The following is a 24,067-nucleotide window of genomic DNA, read 5'->3' as shown; positions in this document are numbered from 1 at the left end:
GAGCCTATTTTCTTCATTAAAGCATCTTGTGCTCTGCCTCCCCCACCAGAGCTTTATACAAAGTCAGTATTGACGCAAAACGTATGGAATTAATGTTAAACTATAATCCTACTGTAAACTCTGTATGTAGCAAACTACATCTATTAAGAGAACTTTTAAAGCTGACAATGCCTATGGCAGGACCCAAATCCCCACGTGCATTTATCCTATTTCTCTAATTATTAAATTCTTTTATCCTACATTCGACTGGAATTATGTAAATTGGTGCCCATCTTATTTGTCCAATTAACAAGATTGTTCCTTTAAAATCACCCATCATCATACTTAGCCTCAGCATTTTTCTTTACATAGGCCAATTACAGTAAGAGCTGAGAGCACCAAAGGGGATTGCTGAGGACTTTGTAACATGTCCAGAATTTTAATGGAAACAATCAAGAGCCCAGGACTTGAAAAAGCAATTCCAAAGGATGGTGAATCTTAGTTTTACATGCTATAAGTTATATACAAAGCTCTCCATTTACTAAATTTCAAAGGTTTTTCAATTGTTTTTTTTTCCTAAATATGACTTGCTTCCTTTTCAGTTTTTTTTAGTAATGTCCAAATCTTGTGAACCAATTTGGGGTTTTCTTTGAAAAATATTGGATTGGTTTGCCAAGTCCTTTGCCAATTCATTTTTACAGATGAGAATACTGAAGTAAATAGAGTTAAGTGACTTGCCTAGGGTCATCTGGCCACTTCAAGGTCTGAAGCTAGATTTGGACCTAGGTAGGTCTTCCTGACTTCAGGGTGGCATTCTATCCATTGACCATCTAGCTGCCTTAGCTATCTGATGACTTGGTAAACACTTAATATAGATTCATTGAGAATAATAATCTCAAATGGTACTTTTCCTATGCAGTTCTAAAATTCCATTGTCCAGTCATATGAGACATTTACCAAATAGATCTAGTATTTTATTCTAGGAACACCCTGAAGCTTCTGGAGAAGATCAGACCTGTGCTTTAGGAATATCATAGTGAATGAAATATGCAGAAAAGAGTAACTCACGTATACATGTGTGTGTGTGTGTGTGTGTGTGTATATATATATATATATATATATATATAATGTGCATATTATACATAATTAATATATATGCATATTGTATTTAATTTCAAAGCTTGCCAAATGTTTTCCATAAATTAGCTCATTTAGACTGCACAAAAACTCTGTGCTTAAATACTTCAGCCTAATGATTACCAAGTTTTAGGTAAGGTAACTCAAGAGCAGTCAAATGACTTCCCTGTGATCACATAACTAGTTAAAATTTGAACCTCCATCTTTCTGATGTTGAGTCAGCTACAGACAAATCTGATTTAAAAAAATAAACAAGAAGATTTAAATATCTATAAGGAAGGTACTAACTTGCCATGGCCATCCTTAGTAAAAAGGCATGAATTTTTGGATGCCTTACAAATGCCTGAGATTATTTTTAGTCAAGATTTTGTTTGTATTTATTTTCTAAAGTTACTCAAGAAGCAGGGAATTCATTCTGCAGACCTGTAGAGGGTGCTGCTGTCAGTCAGGCATCTTAGGAACCTTACACTGTGTGAATGAATAAGAGAGTTAAGTGTTTATAAGTTGCCTCCAGAAATGGCAAACCACAGCCCAGGTCACAGGAATGATTCCATACCTGTCAGATAGCCATGGAACTCAGAGGCCAGGGCTCCTCCAGAGTTGGATAGCTGTTGTTAACCAATCTTATATATCTTTAGTCTACCCTGTGTTTTGTAAGCCCTGAACTAATATCTTTAACTATCATAACTTCTACACATAAAAGTCAAAAGTGAAAAAGTCTGCTTTTTGAAAGCTTAGTGAAAAAGTCAAGAATAAATCCATATTTGTGTATAGACCTTTCTCTTCTCCCCCACCTCCCTCCATAGTTATGACCTGTGTCAAAGGCAGCTAATACATTTTCCTTTGCAAATCACAGATGTGCAAAATCAAGGGATTTCTAATCTTCCTTAAATAGAAAGGCCTGCTCTAACCTTAGTTTAGTTTAAAACTTCTAGCCATTCCCCTCCCAGTTGTCTACAAGAATTAGAAGCACTCTGAGGCTGATGGATCTTTTTTATTGGTATTATATGTATATGTAGACACACACACACACACACACACACACAAACTAAAAAAGGTCAAAAGCACTAATCTAGGAGCTCTAAAAAAATGTTTAACAAGAAAGGTTGTGAAATGACCAAATCATTACTAAAGATATAGAATATCCCAGTAGAGTGGAAAGAATTCTGGATTAGGACTCAATTCCCAAGAGTTATGTGTGACCTTGGATGAATTTCAACTTCCTCAGTCTTCTCTCAGTTTCCTCATCCCAGAGAATGAGAAGGTTAGACTCTATGGACTCCAAGGTCTATTCCAGCTCTGAATCCAGGATCCAAGGATCCTTCTGATTCTAAGTCTGATACATCATTTGCATTTGTCCCCTCTTCCCATTTCTCACTGCAGCCACTCTCAATTGAGGGCCATATCTTCTTTTACCTAGATTAGTCTAAGAAGCTTTTACTAGTTTTATTTGCTTCCAATGTCTCATTTAATTTAGATTGTCTGGTTTCACTACAAATTCATGTTGACTTATCTCTGTGGATCCTTGTTGCTACATAATAATCTTTTCATTCTTTTCAGATTCTTTATTAAATTTTCCACAATAACTATTTTAACACTTTCTCCTGTCTCCTCAAACCTGCTATGTTGCCAGCACCACCACTTTGATCACCATCTTCCCTCTGATGGGGGCAACTCAGGACTCTAAACTCTTGGGATTAGCACTGGTTCCAGGACAATGACTCCCACCAACAATCCTGGGAAGCAACACCCAAAAAGATGTAGGCTGGGAAATGCTCCTACTGATGCTTTAGCCATAACTACTGAAGACCTAGAAAGGAAAGTTCTTACCACCAAAGTCCTAGGCACTGTCTAACAATTCAACATCAGAAATGGATATGATTTTATTAGTGTAAATAACATTAAAGAAGAGGCATTAACATTTGTTCTACCCTGTGAACTAGGAACTAACTTTCAACTGAAATCTTCCTTAATTGTTGTCTCCCTCATTAGAAAATAAACTTCTTGAGAGTATCCTTTTTTAACTGTATTTCCAATGCTAACTTTAATTCAAGATTTCAACCCCAGCATTACTGAGAAAATATAAGACATTCATCCCAAACTACCTTTTCTTCCATTATTTATCTCAAACATCCTCTTTTCTACCATCCATTCTGTTTTTCTATCATTTGACGACTAGCTGCTTCTTCTTATGAGGTTTAACTATATCTATCTTTTCTCCTTTATCATTGCCTCTGTCTCACTTTTGAACTCTTCTTATCTACCAATTCCATGCCTATCTCCTACAAACATAACCAGGTTTCCCTAATCATGCAAAAATCTTCATTTTATCCTATTTTTTCACATTCACATTCAAATTCCATCAACTTATTGCTTATATTTGATCATCTTCCAACATTCTCAGATCCTTGAAATCAACTGAAACAGCTATCTTCAAGGTTATAAACAATCTCAACTGCTAAATCAATGAACTTTTTAAAGACCTCATTCTACTTGACCTCTCTGTAATTTTTTTTAACTCAGTCAACCACTCACTCCTTCTAGGGAGTCTCTTTTTCAAAGTTTCTCTGACATTGCTCTCTTGGGTCTCTTTATACTTGTCTGAGTCATCCTTATTAGATTTGCTTGACTGTTCCTACCCCCACTGTATACATATTCTTCAGAGCTCTGCTCAGAATCCTCTTCTTTTTTCTCTCTGCACTCTTTCTCATCTCATTATTGAGATGACCAATGTTACTAATTTCTCAAAGTTCCAGTCCTGAATTACCTGATAGTAAATGAATAGATGAATAGTCAGTCCAAAGATTCTGCAAATTCAACATCTACAAAGCAGGACTCATTCCATCACCCCTAAAACCAATCATAACTCCATCATCTTTTTAGCCACTCAGAGTTACAGTCTTAGATTCATCCTTGATCTTTCTCATCCTCATCCCCCATATCCAAGCAGTTACGAAGCCTCTGTTGATTTCATCTCGATATTTTTCATATTGGTTATTTTCTTTCCATTCCTTTAACATCTATTCTAAGTCAGGTCTTCATAATGTCTCATTTGGACTATTGCAATAACTTCTTTATTGGTCTGTTTCCATTCTTTATTTCTTTCAATCCATCTATCCCAGACTCCAAATTAATATTTCTAAAATCTAGATCTCTCTATGTCAACCCTCTGCCCCAAATGAAAATTTTTTTCATTGGCTCTTTAATTATTACAGAATAAAATGTGATTCTGAGAAAATCCATTGGTTAGCAATGAAGGTCCTACATAATGGCTTATTTTTTACTTAACCCTAAGATCATATTTCATATTCTTTCCCATTTCAGTAAAACTGACATGTTAGCTCATACATATAGATGATGTTATATCACTTTTGTGTCATTACATAAGTGGTCCAGTTAAGGAATACATTTCCTCCTCACTTCCATTGCCTGGAATCCCTTGCTTCCTTTAAGACATAACTCAGTATCACTGCATATATACATGACATTTTTCCCCATTGAGTAGTAAAGTTCACTCCTTCTTGAAATCACTTTGTATTATTTATTTGTATTTCAGTTTGTGCCCCTTCAATAGAATTTAAGCTTCTTGAGGGTAGAGACTAATTCATTTTTTGTCTCTATATCCCCGGTGCTTAGGCATAAAGAGGGTTGCCAATACATGTTTATTAAATTAAACTCATTCTTCATGCTGCTGTCAGAGAAAAATAATCTTAATGTAATACTCTGACCATATCACTCTTCTATCCAAAAACCTTTAGTATTTCTGACACTCATTGATTATACTCCTGATCCTGGCATTTAGAGTCTTCCCATTTGGTTCCAAATTACCTTGTCAGTTTTATGGACTTATTCCTCTTCATGTACTTACATTCCAATCAAACTGGATGACCCTCACTCATTCTTTTCTCTCCCATGTCTGCATCTTTCCTCATACTGGCTCCCATATATAGAATTCAACATCATCTGTCAAAAAGTCTTTCTGGACATCCCTTGAGTATCATTCCTCCCCAAAGTCTTCTATGATCATCAACCCTTTTCCTTCCTCCCTCTGTGTGAAAGTGATCTTTCCCTATTCAAAATTCTCATAGTTGTTTGTACCAATCTTTGGGACTCATCCCCTCACTTTTTTACCATAATTTCCCCATTTAACAGTGTATATTTTGAAAACAGAGTGCTATGTCATATCCTTGTGTTCCTAATACACAGTCTCATAAATAATGTTTCTGAGTTGAATAAAGTGTTAAAATATGTATCAGGTGAAACTCACTTCACTCCGGGAGGCAACAGCTCGGTGAAGTGGGGTCAGCCACATATTGTCCTTGGCATTTACACGAGCCCCTGGAACAGAAGAGGGTAAGTTAGCACATAAAATATTGTCAATGGAGTAATCTGCTAACAAGGTTACTACAATATCTTGTTCTCATTTTGATGAGAACTGCTTCACCTGCTTTACTATGCATTTAAGAGTAGGGCATTTTAAGTAGTTTCTATCAGAGGTGCCAAATATGTGACCAGCAACACTCTTCAGAGCTGCCATACCAGAATAAAATATAATTTGGAAATATTTAATAAAATACAAAAAATATGATAAAATATAGATAACTTTACATTCAAAAGCAAAGTTAATATGCAACCTGCAGGGATCCTCACGTATGAATTAATGACTACCATTTCTATTTGAGCCTGACACCACTGGTTTGGATGTGTACCAGGGAAAGGTAGAAGACCTCATGGTATTTAGGAATAGAGTAGATAAATGTCAGAAGAAAGATGTGGTGGGCATTCAAGAAAATGGGTCCAAGTTGAGGTGTTCTAAGACTCCCTGGAAGATTAGATTCCTGGTAGTAAAGAAATCAGAATGAAAATTATGATTTGGTCATTTAACATGTGTACTGTACTAATTAGTGTACCCAATATGCTAGGATTAGAACATAACAGTTCAAACAGCCCCCAATTCATTACATGTTTAAGACATTTAATTTCAACCAAACCTAGCACACATTGAAGTCTTGTCTATTCTCATTTAAAGGGACAGACTGGTAGTGGTTTGAAAGAATCAGGGAAAAAAAGGAGTAAATAGTTCAAATTAGAACCAAAAAAATCTACTACAATACTAGAATAACTTATAGAAACTAAGGGACCAAGCAAGTTCTCCAAGTTTCCTGGTATAAGGAAAATCTGGCCTATTCCAGATTTTTCACTGCTATTGCAAACCTAACTTAGTTAAACAAGTTCAAACCCCAGGAAAAGGTCAGATAATCCTTAGAAACAATACTCTGTGAACTATAGTATGATCATGAATACAACTATTTCAGAAGCAACAGAAATTGAGAATCTCAGAGCTGGAAAAGACCTTACTTAATAGCAATTCCCACTACAATATTCTTGATAAGTAGTCATCTAGCATCTGGTTAAAGACTTCTAAGGCAACTCATCTAATCTTAGATAGTCCTAACTTTTAGGAAGTTTCCCCCCACCCCGAAACCAAGCCTAAACATATCCCTCTGCAGCTTACATTCATTGCTCTAAGTTTTACCCTCTAAGGGAGAAAAAAATAAATTTAATTCCTCTCTCATATGACAACTTTTTAAATGCTTGAAGAAAGTCAGCCTCCCTTGTCCTCTCTTCACCTGGTTAAACATAGTCATTTTCTCTCAAGTGGCTTTATCTCTTGGTCAATGTTCTTCCTAAATTGTGGCACCCTAAAATGAACACAATATTCCAAATATGATTTAACCAGATCATAATACAATAGGACTTTCATTTTCCTTGTTCTGAGCAATATTTCAATGTAATGTTCAAGTCAGCTTCTTTGCTAACCATGTTGTCTCATTTGGACATTATAGTTCAGTAAACATCTCAAATTAGAAAGTGGATATAAAATATTGTGCAAATTCTACAGGATCTGTGATAGATGCTCTTTTTTTTTCTCCTTCTGACAAAATCATCAGCTCCCATGGATCCAGTTTTTAATCTTTATACTAACGATTCTCATATCTTGTTATCCAGCCCTAAACTCTCTGCTGTTTTCTAGTCTCATATCTCCAATTGTCTATTGGACGTCTCATACTAGATTATCCTGGAAATGGTACCCCATCCTCCCAGTCACTGAGGTGCCTAACCTGGGTGTCATCCCTAGCTCTTCATTCTCTTTCATTCTCTCCCTCCAATATCCAGTCTGTTGTCAAGGTCTGCCACTGTAAATGGTATTTTCTATCTTTTGACACTGCCAACAAGGCACAGGTCATTTTTACTTCAAGTCTGGACTACTAAATAGGCTATTCTTAGATCTCCCTGCTGTAAGTCTCTCCTTATCCCAATACATCTTCTCCTCAGCTATCATGCTAAAAGCTCACCTCTGACCATGTTACCACCCCATATCAATAAACTCCAATGGCTCCCTTTTACCAAGAGGATCAAACATAACCTCTTCTTTTTGTCATTCAAAGATCTTCATAACCTGGCTCCTTATATAATCTTCTTATATTTTACTCCCCTTCATATTCTCAATAATCCAGTCATTCTAACCTCTTCATCTCCCAACTCTGAATATTTTCCATGTCTGAAATTTCCTCCCTCTTCATCTCCATCTTCTGTTTAATATATTCTAAAATTTTTCTAAAAATTTTAGTTAATTCCACCAGTAAATTTCTACTCTCTGCTTGACTGATATTTAGGACAGCTTAGGTGGTGCAGTGGAAAGAGCATGGGCCTTGGAGTCAGGAGAACCTAAGTTCAAATCTGGCCTGAGATGTTTAATAATTGCCTAGCTATGTGACCTTAGGCAAGTCACTTAACCCCATTGCCTTAAATACATTTTTTAAAAAAAGATAAAATTGAACTCTCAAGGGAAAAATGATGGTTACCTAAAGGAAAAGGGTGGATAGGGAAAATATCACACAAGAGGTAAAATTATATACATATACAGAATTCTGTCATTAAAGAAAGATCATATGACAGAATTGCTGAGCTTCCTTAATTTGATTTAGTGTTTGAGTTTTTTCCCCTCTCCCCCAACTTTTGGGAAGATGTTCTTATAAAAAAGTTTTATTTGGAAGGAGGAGGAGAAAAATCCATGGTCACTCTGTGGACATGGTGGGAGGAAGCTATTTTAGGCCTTAGGGTAACAAAGAAGGAAGGACAACAAGAACTAAGAGTGGGAAGTCAGAAACAAAGTAAGTAGTGAAGCCTCAGAAAGCTGAGTGGGGTAGTAAAAGAGAAGGCTGTAGGAGGGGAAAGAAGAAGGTGGTCGCATTATAGAGAAGGCATGAACAAAACCAAGCAAATAGAAAGAGACTAAAACAATCTGTGTACATTTTTAAAATTATTTCCATTATGATTATTATTACTATTGAGAAAGTACAAAAGTATAGTAATTGAAAGGTAACTTAAGCATTTTAAGACACTGATTAAAAGAGAAATAGAAAGGGGCAGCTAGCTAGCACAGCTGATAGAGCACTGGCCCTGTAGGAGGAGAACCTGAATTCCAATCAGACCTCATACATTTATGGACTATGTGACCTTGTGCAAATCACTTAATCCCAACTGTGAAGGAAGAAAGGAAAAGAGAAAGAATGAAAGAAAGGGAGGAAAAAAAGATAAGAAAGAAGGAAGGAAGGAAAATCAAAGAATATGGAAAATGAAAGAGACTTCAGACATCATCTAATACTCCCTATTGCATTAGGGAGTATTACTGAACCAGATTACAAATGTAATTGAAAAGTAGTTAATAAAATAAATTGAAACACAATAGAATCTAAGATAATGTCAATATGTAATTTTCTAAGTCACTATGCTATCCACAGGGATCTTTATATATGGTTTGGTGGCCCCCATTTCTATTTCAGTTTGACACAATTATCTAGAAAATCCCTTCAGTTAACAGCTATAGATACTGATTTGGAAAGAGAAATTTACCCATTGTCATACAGTGGAATAATGGTAGATTCAAGACTGAAACTCAAATCTCCTGATCCCCATTCCATCATGCTTTTCACTATTCAACACTGCCTTATTGGCACAGATTTTTTTTTCCTTTTTCTAATGAAAGAAAAAATATAGTCAATCCTCAACATTTGCTCATTTAACTTTAGCCCTTTAACTTTCTGAACTTGAGTTGATGCACATTCTCAGCTATATATTGAGAAAAAAAAAATGAAAGGCCCAATGCATGCAAGTTTGTGGATCAGCTGGTACCCTACCAGGCACTTCACTGGCCTTGTTCAACTTGCTATTGTAAAGAAATCCCAACATTCATTGCATAATTTCATTATTTGGCTTCAAAACTCAAATTTTATGTTTTCTAGTCTCATATGCCCCCCAAAGCATAGTATAAGTTCTATAGGATCTAAGTCCAAGTGTGCAAAGTCAGTGATGAGTTTAGTGAGAAAATAAAGGTATAGGATAAACTTTGTTCTGGAATGTCTGCAGATACTATCCACCCAAATTTGGTGTTGTTGAAAATACTATCTGTCAATCCACAAATAGGAGGAAAAGATTCATAAAAGCAGAATGATGAAGGTATTGAAAAAATGGAAAACCAGTTAAGTGTGTGCATTATTGAGACTAGTGGTCACAAGTGAGCACAAGCATCCCTGCAGAAATTGGCAAGAAGCTGTGCCTAGCCTGCCCAGCTGCCAGGGGGAAGTTCTGCTCTGACCTGGATAGGGACTCACCTCAATGCATGTGTTTTTCATCAGGGAACAATTCAACCAGTTAGCCAAAAGAGAGATTAGAGATGGCAGGTTGCTCCTTTTTTTTTTTTAACTTCACTGTTCTCCTGACATTACTACCCCTGAGTTGCCTCTCCCCTGCATTTTATGGGTTATTTAACATATTGTGTTAGGGAAAGTTTATATTATCAGAATTAATGTTTTGTCATTGAGAATTATATGAAGAAAAGTGCATTTTCAGCTATCTTTAGCAAGTGATTACAGCTTTTGGTGGTCATGGGAACCTAACCCCTTAATTCCCACAGGTTCAATGTATTGACATTTGCATTTTTGACTTTCACACTATTTTCTAGGAACATTAACCCGTGAAAATTGAAGACTGACTGTAACTTCAACATAATTCTTTATCAGAGCATGAAGAAGCCATATGGTGAAACTTGAAACAAATGTGGACAGTATTATATTCAAAAATTGGTATCACTAGGTGTCTGATTACTATAGTTACTATAGTTTGTCAGTCTGGAAAATAAATATTAGGTCAAGCAAAATGGATAAGAAAGTACCAAGACATGAAAATTTTTAAGTACCTATGGAGGAATTTATATTTGAACTGAGAGATAAAAGGGAGCCTTTGAAGTTTATGGAATAGACTTGGGTGAGATGCTCATACCTGTACATTGGGAAAATAACTTTTGGTAGTTGTGTTTCAACGAGACAGATTTGTAGGAAATCAATAAGGAGGCTATGACAATAGTCCAGGTCTGAACTTGGTTATATGAATGTAGAGAAAGGAATGAAGGAATAGGAGAGAGATTTTGTGAAGACAGAAGATTTGGCAACTGTTGGATGTAAGGGGAAAGAGGAGTGAAAGCAAAGAGCTGAGAATGACACCAAGGTTACAAACCTAGTTGAGTGAAAAGATGTTGGTACCCTCAACAGAAATAGGGAAGTTCACAAGAGGGGTATATTGGGCAGGATAAATGGAATGACATTTTATCTTGGAGCTGTTGAGTTTGAGATGCTTTTAAGATATTGTTTAAAGTGCCCAACAGATAGGCAATTGGTTATTTAGAACAGATATTAGGAGAGAAACTAAGGCTAGATATATTGATCTGAAAGTCATCTATTAGAGATAATGGAATCCATGAACATCTATCAACTATTACTAAGTAAAGACAAAAAAAAGATGGCCCTTATAGAATATCCATAACTAGTGAGGATGACATGGATGAGATCCATCAAAAGATACTGAGCAGGGGGTGGCCAGGTAGCACAGTGGATACTGTGCCTGGAGTCAGGAGTACCTGGGTTCAAATCCAGCCTCAGACACTTAATAATTACCTAGCTGTGTGGCCTTGGGCAAGCTACTTAACCCCATTTGCCTTGAAAAATTCTTAAAAAAAAAGATGCTGAGTAGGAGTTAAGCAGAAGAACCAGAGGGAAGACAGTTTATGGAAGGAATTGGTCAAGAGTGTCAAATGTTATAAAAAAAATTCAATAAGGATGAAGGCTGAGGAAAGATCCATGAAATTGGCAATTGAGATATATCATTGGTAATACCGATAGTATCTTGGCTAAATGACAGGATTAGAAGTTAGATTGCAGAAAGTTTAGAAAGTAGTGAAAGATATACCTAATAGAGACAAATTTTTCAAGGGGTATAATAAGAAGAGGTAAGACACAGGATAATAATTATCAGGGATGTTAGTATCTACTAATGGTTTTGTTGTTGTTGCTGCTGTTGCTGCTCCTGGTTTTGTATTGTTCTGTTCTTAAGGAAGGGGGAAGACCTGGATGCATTTGTAGGCAGCAGATTGAAAATTAGAGAGAAAGAGAGAAGATAAAAGTGGAGGCAATCTGTTAGAGAAGATAATAGGGCCTGAGATGAAAGGTATATATGGAGGGTAGGGTATGACAAGAAGAGGAACCATCTCTTCCACTGAGATTAGAGAACAAGAGGATGATAAAGGTAATGTCAGGTTGCTGTCAGACAAGAAGAGGAGCCATGACCTTAATTTTTTTCACTGAAGTATAATATTAGACCCTTCATCTGAAAGGGGAGAGAGAATAACGATATGGAAGGTTTGAAAAGAGAAGAGAAAGTTAAGTTTCTTAAATACTATCTGCTGGTCTCTAACTTTATCCTGTAGTCTCTGGGATTCAACTAAGATAAAACCTTATCCTTTCTAGATTATGACTTAGAAAGGAGGTTGAAAGAAATCGTTTTGATGTGAAGGAGCTTGAATTGTAATGAAAGAACCATTTAATAAAATAAATAAAAATACAACACATAATATTTATATGTGGTTTTCTAAGCCAATAATCACCTGCTGGCATCTCCATGTATAGTTTCCATCTGAGTTTGAGTGCACTGGTCTGGTTTACTCTTTTGGGCATTTTTTTGGTCATTTTTGTTGTTTTGTTTTTTGCAAGTCAATGGAGTTAAATGACTTGCCCAAGATCACACAACTAGGTAATTATTAAGTGTCTGAGATCAGATTTGAACTCATGTCCTCCTGACTCCAGGGCTGGTGGTCTATCCACCTAGCTTCCTCCTCATTTGGCTTATCATTAAAGATTTAGGATACCCCACCACCAACTTGATTTCTTCTGCCCCTCCTATTTAAAAAAAATACTAATCTTACCACAAAACAACATGGACCAATTTAGAGCTCTTAATCTGGATTTCCCAAACTTATAGGTCATTAAAATATATCAGAAAAGTCTTAGCTCTATTTATACAAGGAGCTCTAAAATTGCCAAAGTACTTTATTTGCATACTTTATCTTGTTTGAGTCTCATGACAATTCCATGAAAAACATATTGAATATTAATCTCATTTTACAGAGGAAGAAACTGAGGTTCAGAAATGTTAAGTGACTTGTCTGAGGGCACACAGCTAACAAGCTAAGTGGAAATAACTAAGATTCAAACCAAGGTCTTTTGATTTTAAATTCAATTATCTTTCCTGTATAAATGCTACCTAACTGCATATACATACATTTATTCATTTGGGTTATATGCTGGGCAGTTTTCACGTTAAAACTTTAATGTATTCTCATAGACAAGATTTCCAAATATCTTTCCCCAAAGTTGGACAAAAGAAAGACTGAGGCAGACCAATGAATGTTCCCAAAAACTTTTGTCTTGCGACAGAGTGAAGAAGACCAGAAAGGAGCCACATGTTATTTTGTTTCTCCAAATACAGTTTCAAAAATATCATATCTTGAACTCAGTATCTCAGAACCACAATCTCCTTCACTAGCAAAAGCAGAACTACTAAAAGGACAAAAGTCAGCTCAAAGCCTAGTCAGGAATTTCTATGACTATAATAAAAACCATAAAACAGCACTTGCCCAGGCAGATCAGTATGAAATATACCCTCCTTTGGGCAGGAACATTGTCCTATGGTAAAAGATAGGGAAAAAAACAGACATAAGCAAAAGATCACTACTGGGAAGTCCTTCCTATGGGGGAGGATGGTGACAGTGTTCTCTAAATTCAGCCCCAGCTGAATAAAAAAAAACCCCAGCTTCATCCCACTCCAGTTACCTCTTATCTTTTGTCTATTTCTTAGACATGTAACTAAGATTTTCACCTCCTATTTTCACCTCCTTTTATAATTGCAAGTTCATCTTTACTATCATCAGTAAATGTCCTTTCATCATATTACACACACACACACACACACACACACACACACACACACAAAAACATGCAATCTCCTTGTTTCTTTAGTCATTAGGAAGCTCCATAATCCACTGCCCTTCTGGTTCCTCTTAGGGGCAAAAAGGGGATTAATTAGATACTTTTTCTGACCCAATCATTTGAAAATGCTGCTAGTTGATTTCATCCTTAAGAAGAGATCTCAAACTTTCAGGTAATTCAAAAGAAAAACTGGTAAAGCTCCTACTTCACATAGTAACTTGGGATACCACCTAACCTTGGAGGGCTAAGGAATAAAAACTACAACATACCTGTCAATTAGCACAATTTTGAAAACATTATCTGCTCAGGTAAAATATCTATGAGCTGAATGATTCATCCAATTCATGTCAATTGGACTAGTCCAAAAGAAACCAAAATTTGAATACACTTAGTTATTACAACACACATCAGCAGTTAAATTTCAAATGGATCCATATGTGAGCTCTTGTTCTGAGACTCTGCCAAGGAGCAGAATGTTCTAACCCAGAAGGGCATGTTTCCTAAGTTGCATTGGGTACTACACAGTTAAATCTACACAGTTTATTTGAATGCATAAGGAAGGCTTTTTAGAGCTGCTCTAAGATCACTTGAAAATTAAAAGGATGATTAGAAACACAGGAAATAGCTTCTCTCAATAGTCAAGTCCTTCACTTATCCTCTTGCCCTTCTCAAAAAAGCTAAATAGGTAGCAGCCAAGAAAACAACCTCTTCTCCACCTCCCCTCCCCCCAAATGAAAATTATTATGACAAAAGCGTCATTATCTGGGCTCGGAAGCAGGCAGTATATCATCAGTGTCATCTTCTACTAGTGTCTTCCACATCCTCTTCCTCTGCATATTTCAGCATCTTGTTTACACATCAGAGGGAGACAAATCCACCCACACAACCCCCTCCTCCCCACCCCACACACATACAGAGACAGGTTTAGCTACGAGATGAATATTTATAACTAACTTTTTAGGGAGCAGCCTTCTATTTACCTGCCAGACAGGAACCATTGTGTACTGAGCAATGATATAAGCAGCATTTCAATGCCTCCTTTAAAGGGCATTTTCTCTTCCAGACCATTGGATAAGGTGAAGCCAGGAAAGGTAACAATGATCCCCTAAGTCTCCAAACCTTATAGAAATGAGGTCACCCAAAAGACCCAGAGTACAAGTGTAATGTCCTTAGTATCTTATACCTCAGCCTTTTTTCATGGCTCTATTCAGTGGCTAGAATACAGTAGCAAGACACTCAAAGAGTAAACATCTAGAGACAATGTTTCTCTTCCTTCAGCTACTGAGAAACAGGGACTATCAGAGAGATGTGATGGTAAAGGGAAGGAAAAGGAGCAATAACATTAGCAAACACTGTCAAGGTCAAAACCAATATTCCAGAGCAAACATATATTTTTTTCGTAATCCTAGTGAACTGATTTGCAAGACTAGGCTCATTCAAATTGAGATATATGATCATACAAATGCATATGAGATTTATAAATGCAATGTGAAATGGGTAGCTAAGAGGTATTGTGGATAGAGCACTGGATTTAGGAGTCAGATAAAATCCTGTCTGAGACAATTAGTATCTCTGTGATCTTGGCCAAATCACTTGGCCTCTCTCAAAAATCACAGGCTCAGTTTCCTCATCTGTAAAAATAAGAATTATAAGGGTACTTATCTTATTGGATCATTATGAAGATTAAGTGAGATAATATTTCGGGGTTTTTTTAGGTTTTTTTTTGCAAGGCAAATGGGGTTAAGTGGCTTGCCCAAGGCCACACAGTTAGGTAATTATTAAGTGTCTGAGACTGGATTTGAACCCAGGTACTCCTGACTCTAGGGCTGGTGCTTTATCCACTGTGCCAACTAGCCTCTCTGAGATAATATTTGTAAAGTACTTTACAGAAACTTGAAATCTTATATAAAAAGTTAGCTATTTGAAAGTGCTATCTATATTGGATAGAATGAGGACTTAGTTCAAATCCTATCTCAGACATTTACTAGTTGTATAAACCTTTGTAAAGCAGGTAACCATTCTTAGCTTCAGTTTTCTTATCTAAAAACATAGAATATATAAAGTGGGGCTATTTATATAATCTATCCCAGATGATCAGAGTAAAGATCAAATAATATAAAAAATGTAGTGTTGGTTTCCTGTTAGTAGCAATTAGATGGTGCTTAAAAAAACTATCTTTGATTCCTATCTTAACTAGTTGTATAATCCCACTCTTAGTCTCAATATCCTCATCTGAAAAATATAATCACACCTAATCATAGATTTACTGTTAAAAAGATTAAATGAGATAACATGTGAAGTACTCTGCAAACTTCCAAGAGTTATATTATTATATAAGATACTATAAGATAGTTATTATTATTATTAAGTAGCATACAGCTTCTCCTATATAGCCTCTCAAACTCCCAGGACAATCTAGTTCATTTTTTCTCCTTACAATGATCTAAAATGTCTCCCTGTAGTTCTACCCATTGGCCTTAGTTCTGCTTTGAAGAGCCAAAAAGAATCAAATCTAATTCTTCTTCTGTGTAACAACCCAACTACTGGAAAACTGCAAGGATGATTTCCTGAAATCTTTTCTTCCCCAGTTCTTAGGGAACCCCGAGGTCCTTCAATTTCCTGTATAGCAAAGATTTAATTCTCCTTGCCAGCAGTCTCATTCCTTAGCATGTCTTCCACTGTGCCAATTACCTTATAAAATACGGTGCACAGAACTAAACCCAATACTTCACATGCGGTGTAATCAGGGAAGAATTCAATTGGACATTAAACTTTGATTAACATAGCCTAAATTCAAATTAGTCATTTGGGTTGCTGTGTTATACTGTTAATTTATATTGATTTTTCAATCCACCAAAACTCCCATATCTGTTATGAAGTACTGTCAGCTTATGTATCTCATCCTGTGCTTATGCAGGAGATATATTAAAATAAGTGCAAGACTTTAAATTTATCTTTATTCAAATTTATCTTATTGGATTCAGCTTATTTTTCTGGGCTATGGCAATTTTTCTGAATCCCATTTTTCTGTGATTCAATATATTTATCTACCCCTATGGATTTTACATCATCTGCAAACTGATAAGCATGCCATTCCTTCAACAAAATCATTGACAAAATATATTGAACAAAACAGGACCTAGGACTATGCCTGCCATAATGAGATCTCTGACATGACACTAGGAGACCTCTCTTTCAGGTTGCCCTAAAAACCACTAATCAACACTCTTATTTTGACTTCATCCACGACTCACTTTTCAGATGATATTCAAAAGTAAAGTGACTTGGGGCAGCTAGGTGGCACAGTGGATAGAGCACCAGCCCTGGAGTCAGGAGCACCTGAGTTCAAATCTGACCTCAGACACTTAATAATTACCTAGCTGTGTGGCCTTGGGCAAGCCACTTAACCCCATTTGCCTTGCAAAAAAAACCTAAAAAAAAAAGTAAAGTGACTTAACCAAAGAAACATAGGTAAATGATATTAAAATCTAGACCATAATCTTGATCACCTGACTGCCACTCCAGTCCAATGTTCTTATCAATATTCATCCTGGAATTGTCAAAATATCTCAAGCAATGGCAGCATAGTTGGAATATTTCCATTGCCTAACAAACAACAGTCATTTGACTCTGTGGTGCAATCATTTTTTTCAAATCAATTTATTTTATAGTGTCTACCTTATATACATCCAATGTCTATATTTATTATTTTCTTATTAGTATTTAAGGCTCTCTATTTTTTTGTCTATTCCAACATGCAATCTCTAAACAATTACTGGAGAGAGTCTGACCTTGCATATATTATCTCTACTTGAGCAAATACAACAATTTATGTGAGCACCTAGGTGTGCAATGTATAGAGTGCCAACTGTATTCAAATCCAGACTCAGACACTTAGTAGCTGTATGGCCCTGGGGAAATCATTTAACCCTGTCTACCTCAGTTTCCTCATCTGTAAAATAAGCTGTAGAAGAAAATGGCAAGCCACTCCAGTATCTTTGCCAAGAAAACCCCCAGATGGGATCATGGAGAGTCAGACACAACTAAAATGATTCAACAATAACAAAAGTATTTGTAAAGAATTTAGCATAACACCTGCCACATAGTAGATAGATAACAATAGCTAACTGGCAATTATATACTATCTACGACTTAACTATCTTGCTTCTCTTTCTGTGGACTCTGTTGGCTGAAGGATTACCTGACCTACTCAAAAAGCAGCTAATTATTGATTTAACTAGCTCTTAATTTTTCCTCTTCCTTAAGACCGTCTAAACTAGTTCCCAAAGCAGCAGCTAAACTAATGGTTAGTGAGAGCCAGTTTATGGGAAAATATCAGGCACATCTACATATCCTGAATTCTTTGCTATTACCTATCTCCTACGGTTTACTTAGAGGTGTCTAAATTTCCCTTGGAAATCAGAAGATATCATCAATAGGAATTCTGCCAACTTAGATTATACTATGCTCCCATATGTTAGTACAGAAAGGGGAAGGTATTGCAATAACAAATAGCTTTATCTTTATCTCTTATCCAACACGGGAATAATTAATACCTCATTCATTATTAAATCTGAAAATTCTTTAGATGGTTTCCCTAAAAGTCAACTGCCAGATGCAAGAAGGATAATGAAATGATGAATATGATGATTTTTGCAATAATATTCCCTCAGGAGGATAAAACAAAACCCAGATTGAAAAAGGGAATTTTCTATAAAAACAATAATAAGAATCAGACAATTCACAGGTGATTAGAAGCTTTAGAAACTTTTCCTACTTCTGTCTCTTTCACTTTCAGGTTAGCAAAAGGGATGGAAAGGGTATGAAAAGAAGTTCCAAAGTAGGGCTGAAAATTTTATTAGGGATCTTACTCATTCAAGATTGGTAGACAATCTCAATTCCAAAGATAAGCAAGGGCACAGATCTGAAGATATATAAAATATCCTTCCTTGACTACATTTCTCAAGGTGTCCCTTTGTATAGATGCAACCCAGAGCCTTCCATTCCAACCGGGAGCTAAGAACTTCCTCCATGTGAAGGTTTTCATCTAATGAAAAGGATCACCTTGCACTATGTATAAGGAGTGAATCTGGGTAGTGTGGGGACCTGAGATTTGGGTACTTAATTGACCCAGACCACCCTTTTCAGATTGCCTCTAACTCCAGCTTCTCAGAATTTGGAGGGGGAAAGAAGTCCTAGAAGGTAAATCTCCGACCCCTTTACCTAACTACTCCTCAAACTGAACATCCCATTTCCAATCTCTGTATAGTTGCACAAGCCAACTCTGTCCGATCCCAAAATGCACTCCCTCCTTATTAATCTTGCTTCCAAACTCAGTTCGGGTACCTACTTCTTTTGTAAAACTTTTCCTTATTTCCCTACTTGTTAATAATCTTTCTTTTCCTAAATTACTTTATATGTACTTCTCTGTGAACATGCTATTTCCCTCACAATAGAAAGTCCTTTACCCTTTGAGGGCAGGGAACTTTTCTTGGTATCTCTTTTGCCTGAACATAACATTGAGGGATGTGAATAAATATGTATTGAATAAATAGAAACAAATGAGATAAAATATAGTCTCAAAATTTAACACTATGGTAAAGATGTAACCTTAAGATGCTCATGCTACTGAAACTATAGCAGGAATAGTTGGTGTGTATTATGGAATATTATGGAATGGAATTCTTCATTCTAGACCAAAGTATTTTTTTTAGATTCTTGCTGTTTCTATGCCTCCTCTAGATTAATTTCAACTACTGAAGCAACTGCCTAGATTTGGACCAACTTTCAGGTAAAAATTGAGCAGAAACCTCAAACAAAACAAATTCCTTGGGACCTAGCCTTCACCTGGTAAAACTTTACTTACTTTAATAGGAGTAGTACTTCAGTATTTCTGAGATCAGAGGGAGGGAAGCATGTTACAGAATGAGGTAAGTAATAATGAGTTAGACTTATGGCCTACAAAGTCTAATGTTTTGCTTTGACCAGTGGAATAAAAGGCATAGTTTGTGGTTGACCATAATTACCTCTGTTGAACATCTCTTGATCAATAACAGCATAAAAATTTGACAATGTTTTAACATTTGAGGAAAACATTAATAGCCTTCTTTCAGATTACTAACATTATATACTACCAATTAAAATATAGCTCACTTTTTAAAAAAATCTCAATTGTTTTATTTCCACAATGCCTTATTCAGTTTTTCTTTTTTTGTTGTTCCTTTTCAAGTTCTGAACTGACCTTGTTTTTTCCTCCCCACCATGCATAAGATAAGACCACTGTTTGACCCAGACACAAACTCATACACACATAGAAAACTACAAACATATGTAAAACCATACTATATGAAATTCTTGGGGCAGCTAGGTGGCGCAGTGGATAAAGCACCAGCCCTGGAGTCAGGAGTACCTGGGTTCAAATCCAGTCTCAGACACTTAATAATTACCTAGCTATGTGGCCTTGGGCAAGCCACTTAACCCCATTTGCCTTGCAAAAACCTAAAAAAAAAAATTCTTTCTTTGCAGATGAATAGAATCTTCCAGTGATTTGAGTATTCATAATACATAGAAGAAGTTAGTCAGCAAAATTCCTGATCATATCACACTCTTCATTATTTCATTCAAGTCTTTCCATGTCTTTCTAAAATCAACCAGCTCATCATTTCTTATAGCACAGTAGTATTCCATTGCAATCATAGACCTCAACTGTTTAGCCATTCCCCAGTGGATGGGCATTCTTTCAATTTCTAGTTCTTTGCCACCTCAGAAAAATCTGCTAGAAATATTTTTAAATATATTTTTTTTCCTTTTTCCCTTGATCACTTTGGGAAACAGACCTAGTGGTAGCAGTACTGTTAGATCAAAGGATATACATAGTGTAATAACTCTTAGTTTTTCAAATATACCTGTAAGTATTTTATAATACATATTCAAGAATTCTATGGGTGCCTTTTGGCTCCAGGAAACAAAAAATAAAAATTTATACTAGACCAAAGGCTTGTGGTGAGACAAAGCCATACCTCCTGAATTTTGACCTCCCCAAACAGAAAATGCAAGGAATTAAGAGAAATGACAACTGTGGTCATTTACACTGATTTATATTCTGGGGGAAGGATTAGTTCAGTATTGCTTATGAAGGAAAGCCCATCATCTTTTTGTGAAATTCATTTGGTAAACAGTTTTTAAGAACCCTAGTTTTTAGACAAATTTTAAATTTAAAAATAATAAGGCAAAATTATCTGTGAAGTTATTCATGCTCTGAGAAGCCACTTGCAAAATAGATGAACATACTAATAAATAAAAAAATTGAGCCTATCTATTTAATTTTTACTTTGTTATTGGTTAGACACAGAGAAATAATTAATAGAAAATAATTGTTGGAGAAATAATAACCCCAACTTATATATCATTTTATGGTCTATAAATTTATATATCATTCCTAATGTTCTATGGCCTGCAGTCAATTTATTTATCATTTTATGGAACATTTTCAACATAATAACCCTTTGAGTCTAATAAAAAACAAGTCTTAATATCTTATTTTATAGTTGGTGAAACTGTACTCATATGGCCAGAGTCATAATGTTAATGTAGGTGACAAAGATGGGACCCAAAATGAGGCTATGTCTGATTCCAAGTCCCAAAATTTTTCTGCTATCCAACACTGTAGAGAGACAGCATGATGCAGAGGAAAGAAACCTGACCTTAGAGGCAGGAAGAAGTTAAATTTGAAGCATGTCTGAGAGTGTTCCCAGCTAATATTTTTATTAACTGGGTACATTGTTTAAGAACTAAAAATCTTATTTTTTTGACAATCAGATGGTACAATGGATAAAGCACCAGACCTGGAATCAGAAAGACTTGAGTCTCAGTACTTGGAATCTAGTCTCAGTTACCAATTTGTTAACCTGGGCAAGTTATTGAGCCTGTTTGCCTCAGCTTCCTCATTCGTAAAATGAGCTTGAGAAGCAAATGATAAACCGCTCCAGTATTTCAGCAAGAAATGGCCCCAAAAGGGCCATGAAGAATTGGACATTACTGAAAATGACTAAACAAAAACAAAAGCTTAAATTGTCCCATCCACATAAAAAAGAATAATAATAGTATCCATTGAATAGAGCTATTTTGAGGATCAAAAGTATATATTTACAATAATTTGAAAACCTTCAATTGCCATATAAATATCAGTTATTATTATGATGAGTCATTCTTCAATCAAAACAACTGTATTCACTGACATATTCATATAGTCACAAAAATTGAATAAATGATGTCCCAGAAACATAATAAAATGCTATCATTTCTTTAGTTGTCTTCTCTAATGTGGTCATTTGCAATATAGTAATAGTTGTCTTCTCTAATGTGGTCCTTTGATCTGTCTTTTTGAGTTCCAGGGAGATTTACCTGAAAGAATTAAGAGTTCAATGATCTCTGCATCTCCCAAAAAAGCTGCAACATGAAGTGGAGTCCGCTTCTCAGCATCCTGGTGGGGGAAAACAAAAAAAGAATAACTGGTGATGGTTGACAGACACCCTTGGTGGTGCAAACAGAAATTAACATTAATTAGAGCTGCTAAGATAAAAGTTCAAAAATTCTAACTGAATGACTCAGGTTACAAATTTATTTTGTACATACACCATCTAAACGAACAGAATGAACAAATGAGCAAGGCACCAAATGCCAAGCCCTGGAGATAAAAAGATATAAAAGTTTGTTATAACCCAGCTCTTTAAGGATTGACAGAATGACAAGCATCCAGAAAAATATATTACAGATATCATGGAGGGGGGAAGGAGACCTTCAGATAAAGTGCTCTAGAAAATCTGAGGAAGGAGGAAATATATCTAGTTGAGAGAATCAGAGAAGGCTTCATGACCTGAACCCTGAAGAAAAGGAAGGCTGATGAATGGCAAAAATGAGGAAGGAGAACATTACAGAAACTTTTTTTTAAAAGACAGCATAGGGCAGCTAGGTGGCACAGTGAATAAATACACTGGCCCTGTACTCAAGAGTACCTGAGTTCAAATCTGGCCTCAGACACTTAATAATTACCTAGCTGTGTGGCCTTGGGCAAGCCACTTAATCCCATAACCTTGCAAAAAACCTAAAAAACAAACGAACAAAAAAAATACAGCATGAATATTCAGAGGCAAAAGACGATGTTGATTTTGGAAAGCAACTGATAGGAATAAAAAGTAGAATATATGCAATATCTATTATACTTCACTTGTGCATATATATATATATATATAAGATTACATATACATAATAAATTATTTTTGAAAAATGTAAAATAATGCTGGACAAATAAATTGAAACTAGATTATGAAGGTTGTATATTTTCTTTTTTTTTCGGGTTTTTTTTTGCAAGGCAAATGGGGTTACATGGCTTGCCCAAGGCCACACAGTTAGGTAATTATTAAGTGTCTGAGGCCGGATTTGAACCCAGGTACTCCTGACTCCAGGGCCAGTGCTTTATCCACTGTGCCACCTAGCCGCCCCTTGTATATTTTCTTATAGTCAAGAGGGAGCCACTTCAAGTATCTGATCAGAGTTGTGACATGGTCAAATTTGTACATTAAGAAAATTTTTGGTAGCTGTGTGAAGGATAGATTAGAGAGTAGAGATATTAGAAGTAGAAGCATAACTAGGAAGAATTTGGGCACTTACCTGGAGAATTGATATCTAAAGGGGCACACATTCCCTGAAGAGGCCATACTTTCTCCCCACAGATTTCATTTTCAACCACCATTGGCATTGGTCCTGATCCCTACAGCAACCAGGACCAAGCTCTTGGGGGGAAATGCTGCCTTCTCTTCCAATATGACTAATCAACACTTGGACTGTCCTCATCCCTGAATATACCTTACACTTAGCTGACTGTTCCAGACATGATGAGTTCTAGATATAGTTCTAATAGAAGACAAAGAACCCAGTTAAAATGCCATTATAATTTTCTTTGCATGTGTGTATAATTTTTTTGTATGCAATCCTTTCTTTCCTACATCTTTTATTAAAGCAAGATCAAAGCAAAATGGAGCAAGAGGGTACATCAAGTATTTGGACATACCATGCTGGTTTTCAGTATCCTTTCAATCTTCCATTGTTGTAAGTTCCAATAAGTTCCAATAAGTTCCAATTTCTCTGGAAATCATTACATATGGTTCTATGACATGATTCATGATTGAAAATATTCTTTTGTTTGTTTTGTTTTTAAAAGAAAAATGGCTCGTTACATAGGCAAGGTGCCACAAGGATTTTTAAACACCAAAGTTAGTCAACATGCAGTTCCCTTAGCATAAAATTTTCTACTCAATGTCTTCCTCAGTGATTATGGCAGATGAAGACCAATTTTTTTTTTTAGGTTTTTGCAAGTCAAATGGGGTTAAGTGGCTTGCCCAAGGCCACACAGCTAGGTAATTATTAAGTGTCTGAGGCCAGATTTGAACTCTGGTCCTCCTCAATCCAGGGCTGGTGCTGTATCCACTGTGTCACCTAGCCGCCCCAATGAAGACCAATTTAACCAAAATTTAATGCACCTTGCACTTTTTCCCATCCAAGTGTTTCAGGAA

The 24,067-nt window shown here is 36.0% G+C and overlaps 1 protein-coding gene across 10 annotated transcripts in view; it reads right to left on the bottom strand.

Annotated features, from left to right (window-relative positions):
* ANKRD44 (ankyrin repeat domain 44) overlaps positions 1–24,067 on the bottom strand; it is a 367,960-nt gene that overhangs the window by 156,495 nt on the left and 187,398 nt on the right. For all 10 annotated transcript variants that reach the window (XM_074215415.1, XM_074215412.1, XM_074215416.1 and 7 more), the window contains exons 3-4: positions 21,900–21,978; positions 5,384–5,454 (exon numbers count right to left, since the gene is read on the bottom strand). In XM_074215415.1, the coding sequence (XP_074071516.1) occupies positions 5,384–5,454; positions 21,900–21,978 (150 nt within the window). The remainder of the gene's footprint in view (positions 1–5,383; positions 5,455–21,899; positions 21,979–24,067) is intronic.

The sequence above is a fragment of the Macrotis lagotis genome, chromosome 1 (assembly GCF_037893015.1).
Source record: "Macrotis lagotis isolate mMagLag1 chromosome 1, bilby.v1.9.chrom.fasta, whole genome shotgun sequence".
Classification (NCBI taxonomy): domain Eukaryota; kingdom Metazoa; phylum Chordata; class Mammalia; order Peramelemorphia; family Peramelidae; genus Macrotis; species Macrotis lagotis.
Note: the sequence above shows the minus strand (reverse complement) of the source record. Positions and strands in the feature narration are given on the sequence as shown.